The sequence below is a fragment of the Pinus tabuliformis genome, chromosome J, assembly GCF_031772625.1.
Source record: "Pinus tabuliformis cultivar Carrire ecotype Pingquan chromosome J, CPIR1, whole genome shotgun sequence".
NCBI classification, from domain to species: Eukaryota; Viridiplantae; Streptophyta; class Pinopsida; order Pinales; family Pinaceae; genus Pinus; species Pinus tabuliformis.
This window is the reverse complement of record NC_142295.1, coordinates 407,007,803-407,018,342: the sequence shown is the minus strand read 5'-3', so window position 1 is coordinate 407,018,342 and position 10,540 is coordinate 407,007,803. Positions and strand designations below refer to the sequence as shown.

The window sequence follows — 10,540 nt, the reverse complement described above, 5'->3', positions numbered from 1 at the left end:
TGCATAATATGAGTATGTGTTCAAATGATTTTGTTTTAAGATGATTGTACTAACACATATATGTTGAGATAGTTGATATGTACTTGAGTATAGTAGGTGATAGTTGTAGCATTGTGTCTAAGGACTATGAGTTGACTATGGATTATGACACAATTGTTAGTCTTGGTAAAGGTTGATTTAAAATTTTTAGATATGATTATTTTGATCTTTAGAACATGAGACTGACACATGTGAGCAAGTTGTAGAGAAACATGCTTGTTATTAGCGTGACAAAGTAACAATTGAAGTGCTTATATAACTAACAGTTGGGTGATGTGATAGTACTAGTAAGCCTCGATTACAACCAAGTAAAAAGGTAAAAGGAAGGAATTGGACAAGAATTCCTTTGGCTATGTTTGGAAACCCTAATTCCAAATGAATGAGTGCTTTACATACAGGAAGTCTTCTTAACCTTGATTTTGTTTGACATTATGTGGATATGTTCTAGAATCACGAACATGTACTTGACAAGTACATTAGCTAGAGGTGGATCTATCAAGGGGATTGGAGTCCCTTGAGAGATGTCGTGGAAGTGTTCAGTTGCAAGAAATGTTTGTGGCACATCAAGATAAGGTAAGTGGTGTATTTCTATATTTATTTATACACTGACAGTTATGTGTCTATGACAGTGTGATGCAAGGAGTTGCATGGAAAGAGAAATTGCCATGAAATCTTGAAGGAGGCTCAAGTCGAGCTTTTCTTGTGAACCATGGGGATTGAGTCATGGTGTCTTTGGCTAGTCTTGTTCTTTTGCGATTGTTGCGCTTGATTTTCAGTTTTACGTGTGTCTAGTGCATAGCTATGCCACTTTGTTCCCAATGTCGTATTTTTGCTGGTTTTCCATGGTTTTCTTCTTGTTTTTTCTTGGGTTTCTTTTTATGTTTTGAGTCTTCGTAATTGGTCAAGAAAGAGGAAATTTAATGGAGTTCGGGAGAGCTATGTGGTACCCAACAGGTAATGTAAAACTTAGATGAAGCTTTGTGCATGAGTAAGCGCAACGTAAGGTAAGATTATGACAATCGGTTGGATTGGTTGGGTTCATTATGGTAAATGGATGGTGGAAGCAAAAACATGAGAAAGGTAACCAGAAAAGGTAAAGTAAATGGATCTGAGGTGTTGGATGCCTTGGCTATGTTGGGAACTATTGTTCTCAATGTCATGCATGTTGTGCATGAATAAAGGAAGTTCTCTTAACCTTGACCTTGATATCTGGTAATTATGTTATGATCATGATTATGCTGATGTTTATATATATATATACATGTTTATATATATATATACATGTAGGTGTGTATCTATGTCATGTTTGACATGGTCATCATGGATCGTGATTATTAACGTTAACATTTATATGTATATATATGTGTGTACGCATGTCTTTATCTGATGGGACCATGATTGTTTTATACTAATGTCTATATATATGTATGTATGTGTCCATGTATCTATGTCACTGTTTGATAGGGTAATCAAGAATCGTCCTTGTGGAGGAATGATTTCTTACGCAGGTGAATGTCATGAAGAGGTTCCTGGCCTTATGAAGAATCGATTAAGAAGAGTAGTCATGACAAATATACAAGGCCAATATCATATGGTTATGAGTTGATATTATGTGATTATGTTATGTCTATGTTATGGACAAGTTATACCGAGGGATACAATAGTGAAATGAAAGTAGTGTGGTTTGTGACATTGTGGGACAAGAATGGATAAGACACTGGAAGCAAGGTTGCTTGGTAAAGACAAAATGGTTTTGTATGTGTGGTACTATTGTTGTGCACATGTTGCACATGTTGCACATGTGATGTTATGTGCATGTAGTGTTGTGTGGATATTGCATAAGCGGTGTTGTGTACAGATGATGCTATGTACATGTTGGATATGTGGTGCTATGTATAGGTGGTGTTATGTGCATGGTGTACATGTGGCACTATGTACATATGGTGATGTGAACATGATTGTACAAGTGGTGTTGTGTACATGTGGTGCTATGTACATGTTGTACAAGTGGCGATGTGTGCAGGTGGTGTTGTGTACATGTCGTGCATGTGGCGATGTGTACATATGCTGTCGCATAAATGTCATGCGTCTGGTACTGTGTACATGTGGTATTATGTACACGTTGTACAATGGTGCTCTGTACATGTGGCGTTGTGTACACGTTGTGCAGGTGGTTCCGTGTACATGTGATGATGTGCACAGGTTGTGTAGGTGGTTGCAGTGTACAAGTGGTACTTTGTACATATGGTACATGTTGTACTGGTGTAGATGCATGTATTGCATGGTGTTGTAAGACGTGTGTAGTCATATGTGTGTGATGCATACTATGGGTATGTGCACATGGTTGAGGAGAAGGCACTGGGTGTTTGTCTGGTGTGGCAATCGATTCGGAGTGTGTACAAAATAAAAGCAAAGGTAGAAGCTAAGGATTGATTAAAGGATAAGTATAATTATTTTTTTCTAGTTTTATTATGCATATGATTTATGACTATGGTATATGATGATTATATGCTCACTTATATTATAACAGCCCTAGTGAAAATTCCATGAATAAAAGTTAAAAAACAATAGCCACAGATGAATAAGACACTTATTCCAAGATGAATGTTGGGAAAGACATCCTAGGGGGTGTTCATTTGGTTGTTTATGGCGAAGGAAATTGGCAAAGGCAATGGCTAAGGATTTGAAAAGGCAAAATGACATTTTTGGCGCAATTATTTATGAAAATAATGGAAATTAGGAGAAAAAGGAGGTGAAAGATCACAGGTTGCATTTGAGGAGGAAAATAATGGAAAATGAAGAAAATATAGGCCTCATTCATAAAAATGCTTATGAGGATCAGTTGGTAACCTTTTGGAAATTCAGTTTTGGAGCACTCTCATTATTATCTCTCTCTCATACTCTTGGATACTTAGGTTTTTCTTGGAGTACTTTGGCATTGGAGCAAGAAAGGCAAAGAAGGAAAGAGGAATCAAGGATCAAGCACAGAAAGGTAGGATCAAGCAGCTACATCAGGATTCATTGCAGGTATTGACTTGCATGTGTATTTCCCTTGCTAGATCTAGCATGCATGGTATTGCATGTGGTTATTTTCTATCATGACATGGGTTTTGCCAAATGTGACAGTGTTTTCAGACTAGCCTTGCCATTTCTTGATAACCATGGTGTGATGGGGTTCTCAGGTTTGTTTGAGCTGGATTGCCAAATGATTTCGAAGCTGAGTGAGGTGGATCTCCGAAATGATAGAACACATGGCCCACCCCTGAACCAGACTGTGGGTTATGGTAAAGCCAGATTTTGTGTTGCATCGTATGGCCTAGGAATCCTTTCCGGTGAGTGGTAGGATATATGGTAAAGCCTAGAGGTGGTTTTCTCTCTGTTGGGCCTAGTAATCTCGGTTTTGGGATATGCAGTAAAGCCTAGAGAATGGGTCTCGGTTTAGGGCCTAGTGATCTGGGTTTGGATTGCGATAAAGCCTAAGAGACTAGGAGACATGAAAATTCCTTACAGTGTAGGTGGAGAAACCCGACGACATCCATGTTTGTTTGGCCTAGTGATCAGGTGGAGATCACGGTAAAGCCTGTTATGATGTGTTCACTATGTTGGCCTAGTGATCTGGGATGGATTATGGTAAAGCCTAGTTTCTATTGATGAGGGTGAGGTGGTTTAGCCTCGGTATGCTCTGGTTGAGTTCTTTTGGTTTGGATCCCACATTAACGCTTGGAATATGGCACTGGGGTGAATGGCTGAAGAGAGATTTGGCTCAACCATTCTATGGTCAGGTGGAACATTGTAGTCCCATCTCCAGTTGGTTTATTGCATTCATTAATGAGATATTCATTCCCTTGATTTCCACGTGCAAATGTATTGATGTATATGTGGATTTTGATGACCGATATGTTTATGGTATTTATGTTTCTATTATGTTGGTTATATGTACATTTTGTGACAACAACTATGTATGGCTCTCAGCATGTTTTTACTTGTATATGAATGAATTTGTGTCTATGACCTAATAGATGAATATACAACAAATGACATGAGGGAATAATGGTTTATAGCAATTCCCAGATAAGTATGAGATCCCGACACTTAATTTTGTTGTTTACACCTGTAAGTTACATGTCGATGATATGTTTGACGAAATGCCTATCATGGCTAGTAGGGTTCTGGTTAAGGTCTTGTTGAGATTATTGCTTTTGCATCATTATTTCCCTGTACTTTTATTGATTTCAAGCTTTCATTCCATTTTGGGCAGTGATCTGGGCTCTGGGCCTAAAAATGTGGCTTAAATCCCGGGTTATTGGCACAAAACTAGCAAGTTTGGTCCACAGTTGTTGACATGCAGCCTGTGAGAGTGAATTTAGGTCTCTAGTCACTCCCTTACCCATAGCATGAGAGCGATTATGGCCTCAGAGGTCTAAAACAATAGTAGGACCCAGGGATAGGCTGTTTGAGTGGACGTTGACTTGTCTTTTGAGGGTTCTGTTGATAATGTTGGATGACTGTGTGTGATGTTCCATCGATTCCACTTCCTTAAGGTCACCTAGGAGGTCGAATCTAATCATAGTAGCCCCTCGTCTCATGTTTACCTCAGTTGGGATGATTACTTCCTCAGTTGGGATGATTACTTTGGTGGATGTGGGAGGAGGGTGTTACATATATACTCTGTAAGAATGAAAAAATGTTTAAGGAAATATAACATTTCATTGAATCTATAACAACTTTTGAATTCTATATCACTTGTAAGTTTAAATTGCGAAAATGATACAATTAAAATGATTAATATAAACAATTGATTTGTATTACTATAGTACTTGTTAGGTAGTCATATTTTGGTTCCTAGACCAAATTAGTCATTTTTAGTTGTATTACTTATTAGCTAGTCGTATATTTTAACCGGGGACTAAATTAGTCATTTATGTTAGTCATTTTTAGTTTGGTCACTTAACATTTCTCATTTTCTACTAGTGTGTGGAGAACTAACTTTAATAGAAGGTCATTCACACCTTAACATTGGAGCATCAATACAAATTCCTATGAAAATACATTAGCTACATTTATGCCTCCCCCAACCTTCCCTAGCTTAGTTTGATGACTACAATGATTTGTGAGTAGCGACAAACATTTCATGAACAACATTTTAGAAGTAGTTCCTTCATCAATGTACATTTGTCTTCTTTTTTTGGGTTCTATGAGCAGATGAATATTGTTTACAATGTTGACTTTAGTAGTTTTCATTGATTTCATTCTAGAGATCAAAATATTTCAAATTAGGATGGATGGTCAAAAGTCCTTTGTTCCATGCTTTTCTTTGAATCAATGTAGATACATGCTAATGATATAACTTTGTAGAGTCCATCATTTTCATAAGCCATGTCAAGATTTGATCAATGTTGCCTTAGTTTATTTGGTACTTGTAGATTTCAGTTCAATAATCTCTTGTTGTCATGTGCCAGCTCTAGATTGGAAGACATTATGTCCAATAAATATCTCTTAGCACTTTCTTTGCACCACAAAATACTACTCTTTCATTACAAAATTTAGAATACTTAGTGTTGAAACAAATCATTTAAAAATTGATCTTCAAGCACGATGTTCCATCCAACACAACTCTTCAACTTAGAAAACCATCACAACCTTTATATTAACAACACTCAAGTCACAATCAAGTTTTATAGCTTAGTGACTACACAAAATATTTAGCTTAGTTTAGATCAATAGTTCATGCATTCACCTAGATAGTGGCAAGTGCATTATGCTTTAGGATGAAGCAACCTTTGGACATGGATAGTGTTAGTCTAGATTGAATACTTAGGTAGGAAGCCCTACATGCCCCTATTTCTTGCTAATAGATTGAGTGCATTACATTAAATGTGCCACTAGCTTCCTTGTACCACACTTACTTATGTCAACATGTAGTAAAAAGTAATCTAAAACAATGTAAATTTTGAGTTGTGCTCCAAGTTAGAATCTGCTCCAAGTTGGAATCAACTTGTGGATCCAAGTAGTGTAGCCTACAAATGTACTTAGTTATTTATACTCGATTGCACAAGTAGAAGGTAATCAGGTGAAAGGTTTGTATCTACTTCTTTTTATTAGATTGCATTAGAAGCCTCTTTATCGATCATCTAACAACCAAGTATTTGTATTTAGTGTTTGACTCTTTTCTTTTTAGTTAAACCACTACTTAGAGTATATCAACCAATTGATTGGATTCCTTTACATTATTGTCAGTTTTAGGTCACAATTTACATTGTTTATTGTGTATGGTTATGCACCCCATTACTAAAGGTTGAATCCTTGTAACGATGAGTGTTTTGAGTGCCTGTGTTATACCTTAATCATAGCACATTTAATGATTCTTTATCAATTATCTTTCATCCAAGTATGTGTTTGTGTGTTTGACTTTTCCTTTTCCTTTTAGTTAACATACTATTTAGAGTGTATCAACTATTTAATTGGATTTCTTTATGTTATTGTTATGATTTAACTCACAATTCTACATAGTTTATTGTGTATGGTTATACACACCCCATACAAAGTTCAATCTTTATAACCATAAATGTTTTGAGTGTCTAAATTATATCTTAACCATAACATATTTAACCACTCTTTAATATAACCAATCAATTCATAAATTAAATTATTTCTAAAATTTTAATATAAATAGAAAAAGCTACAAACTTTAATAGGATAGGAAAAACCTAAAAGTTACAAACTTTAACCTAATAAAAAAAATCCTTCACCAAAATTTATTCCCATTTTTTGATATCCCACCGCTCTTTTAAGATATTACATATAACATAATTATGAAATGTAAACTCTTTTATTTCCTATGATAATCCATTAAATTTAATATAAAACATTAACATATGAAGTAAAACGCTTATAATTATTATTATTTTAACCACATGGTGAATGGGTAACTGCCTGTTCTAATTTATGAGAGACTAAGACACTATAACAGTAGAAGTACATCCAACTACTTGGACCTGTAAATCGGAAAAAATATAATAAGTCAAATTGAAAAACACCACTAAAACATCACACGAAGAAGAATGGGACAGTATGCTTGGAACGGTTTAATGTTGTAGCAAATTTCTTCCTGGTTGTCGAATCCAATTTTCTTATTACGGAATTCGATTTAAAATTGGATAAGATCTTTAAAAATTATTATTTTCACCCTGTTTAAATCTTAGATTGTAGGTAGGGAACCCCAAAATTTGAGAAATTTTAAGGTGCAGTGAAATATTAATATCAATGTTAGAAAAAACGATCAACATATATGTTCGACGCACTGAAACGAGTTCTCCGTCACCCGTCCATTTTTCATTCATGGATTCCGTGTAATTTCAGCCATAGCATGGAAGTCATCATTATTATCGTTAGCTACCATTTGTTTCTGTAATTTCCCATCAGGGAGATGAGGCTGCGGCTGCTTCATAACAATACAACTGAAATATTCACCAAAACCATTTCAACAACAACCGTCAAACAACTTGCTCAGTGCATAAAAATGGATTCAAATCCCAAAATCGAGAGCGGCATGGAAGTACCTATCATTGACTCGCTGTGCCGAGAAGGTCGTTTGAAAGAGGCATTGGTGACTTTGCATGATATGGACGAGCTCCGCATTCCTGTGGACTCTGGTACTTATGCTTCTCTTTTGCACGCCTGCAACAAAACGAAAGCCTTTGCAGAAGGTAAGAGACTTCACGCCCGCATCCTCCTAATTGGTTTGGAACTAAATGCCTTTGTTGATATTCAGCTTCTGAGCATGTATGCTAACTGCGGTAGTTTTATGGAAACACGCCAATTGTTTGACAAAATGCATAAAGGAAGTGTTTTCTCATGGAATATTATGATAAGATGTTGTGTTATGCATGGCTACTGCAATGATGCCCTCACACTCTATTACCAAATGCAGAGGGCAGGCGTTGAACCAGACAGGTTCACTTTTCCATTTATTCTCAAGGCGTGTGTTGGCCTGCTAGTTACCGAGCAGGGCAGGCGCGTCCATGACGATATTTTGAAATGTGGACTCGAGTCGGATGCTTTTGTGGCGAGCGCTCTCACAGACATGTATGCAAAATGTGGAGAAGTAGAGCTTGCACGCCAGGTGTTTGACAGAATGTCTCAAAGAGATGTGGTCTCCTGGACGTCTATGATTGCAGGGTATGCACAGAAAGGGTATGCTGATGAAGCCTTGGAACTCTTTCAACAAATGCAGCAAATAGGCATGAAACCTAATTTGGTGACCATTGTGAGTATTCTTCCGGCCTGTGCCCAATTATCAGCTCTTGAAAAAGGAAAAGAAATACATGAATATGCACTCAAAAGTGGATTTCATTTAGATGTCTTTGTGGCCAGCTCTCTCGTTGATACGTATGCCAAATGTGGTAGTATAGACTTGGCACGTCGTGTGTTTGACAAAATGTCGGAAAGAAATGTAGTCTCATGGAATTCAATAATTGCAGGTTACTGTCTGAATGGAAATTGCAATGATGCTATGAAACTCTTCCATCAAATGCAAGAGGCAAGGGTCAAGGCAAATTTGGTAACGTGGAATACGATGATTGCAGGGTATGCACAGAATGGATATGCTAACGAGGCTCTAAAACTCGTTTGTGAAATGCAACTGGCTGGAGTGAAACCAGATTCAATCACCATGGCAAGTGTGCTCCCTGCATGCTCCTCTTTGGCATCTCTACAACAAGGCAAGCAGATTCACGGTCAAATAATGAGAAGGCATTTTGAGTCAAGCGTGTTTGTGGGCAGTGCCCTCCTAGATATGTATTGCAAATGTGGGAGGATCGGCAGCGCATGCAGAGTGTTTGACATGATGTCCGAAAGGGATGTAGTGTCATGGAATGCCATGATGGTGGGGTATGGAATGCATGGTCTTGGCAAGGAAGCCCTAGGACTTTTTGAACAAATGCAACAGATAGGCATGAAACCAGACGAAATTACCTTTGTTGCTGTTCTCTGTGCATGCAGCCATGCGGGGCTAGTAGATAAAGGTCAGCAATACTTTGCCCAGATGATCCATGATGTTGAGATTGTACCTAGGATGGAGCATTATGCTTGCATGGTTGACCTTTTTGGCCGTGCTGGCTGTTTGGAAAAGGCACACGACTTTATCAAGAACATGCCAATAGAACCAGGGGTTGAGGTATGGGGGGCTTTGCTTGGTGCTTGCAGAGTTCATCACAATATTGTTTTAGGAGAGTCTGTGGCCAAATATCTCTTGGATTTAGAGCCTGAAGATACTGGTTATTATGTTCTTCTTTCAAACATATATGCTGAGGCTGGCAGGTGGAATGATGTGGCAAATGTTAGAATCAAAATGAAATGCAGGGGATTGAAGAAAAGTCCAGGATGCAGCTGGATTGAAATTAATAACAAACTCCATACATTTGTCGTAGGGGCCTCGTCACATCCTCAAAAAGAGGAAATTAATGCATTGTTGGAGAGCTTTAATAACCAGATGAAGGATATAGGTTATATTCCTAAAATTGACTTTGTTCTCTATGATGTGGAGCAGGAGGATAAGGAATATATCCTTTGTGGCCACACTGAGAAACTTGCCCTTGCTTTTGGGCTTATTAATACATTCACCAAAATGCCCATCCAGATTACTAAAAATCTTCGTGTCTGTGGTGACTGCCATAATGTTATAAAGTTCATCTCCAAAGCTGTTGGCCGAGAAATTATTGTGAGAGATGCTAACCGCTTCCATCATTTCAGAGACGGACTGTGTTCTTGTGGAGATTACTGGTGATAAAATCAATTGTAGCAAGTCTGCGGTGACTGCCATAATGTCATAAAGTTCATCTCCAAAGCTATTTGGCGAGAAATTATTGTGAGAGATGCGAACCGCTTCCATCATTTCAGAGATGGACTGTGTTCTTGTGGAGATTACTGGTGATAAAATCAATTGTAGCAATAAAAATAAGCAAGCCATATTCATGTAACTGGGCGATCACTATCTTTACTCTTGAATTCCAGTTTTTGAGGTCTAAGGTGTTATAGTTGAGTAATAATTCGATGATGCAATCGTTTAATCAGGAACATCATGAGACAGCACCATTGGCAAGGCCATAAATAATAGTTATATAGATATGCCGGTGCATCAAAATTCATCTGAATCCTCACCATATCTATTTCCCTAAGATCTAACATTCGTTGGTTAAACATTTGGTTACTTTAGGGATGAGATGATAATAATATAATTATTGAATTAGTGGACAAGATGATTTTAACCATTATCCATTTGGGAGACTAGTTGAGGAATGGATGATCTGTCTCAACTTCTGATCATGTCCAAACCAGCAACTACCAGTCTAAGCTAACTGAGCTATTGACACAGTGAAGAAAGAATTCTGTCATCTTTGCATCAAGAGGCATTTTCTGCAGCTTAGTATGAAGAATATGTGTAATTCCATACTCGATTAATAAAATTAAATATCAAAAGAAATGTTTCACTGTTAACCTCAAG

The 10,540-nt window shown here is 37.4% G+C and overlaps 1 protein-coding gene across 2 annotated transcripts; it reads left to right on the top strand.

Moving 5' to 3' along the window:
- The first annotated feature begins 7,065 nt into the window (after positions 1-7,065).
- On the top strand, positions 7,066-10,162 carry LOC149227546 (pentatricopeptide repeat-containing protein At1g20230-like). Of its 2 annotated transcripts, XM_089377813.1 has the most exons (2): positions 7,069-7,745; positions 7,970-10,162. In XM_089377813.1, exons 1-2 carry the CDS (start codon positions 7,656-7,658, stop codon positions 9,821-9,823), a joined length of 1,944 nt encoding a protein of 647 aa, XP_089233939.1. In that variant the 5' UTR covers positions 7,069-7,655; the 3' UTR covers positions 9,824-10,162. The 2 variants fall into 2 exon arrangements, with proteins under 2 accessions (XP_089233938.1, XP_089233939.1); XM_089377812.1 differs by having other exon boundaries at positions 7,066-10,162.
- Positions 10,163-10,540: the final 378 nt, after the last annotated feature.

Coding starts and splice junctions, on each gene's coding strand:
- LOC149227546 (XM_089377812.1), top strand. CDS start 7,466: ATGAGGCTGCGGCTGCTTCATAACAATACAACTGAAATATTCACCAAA.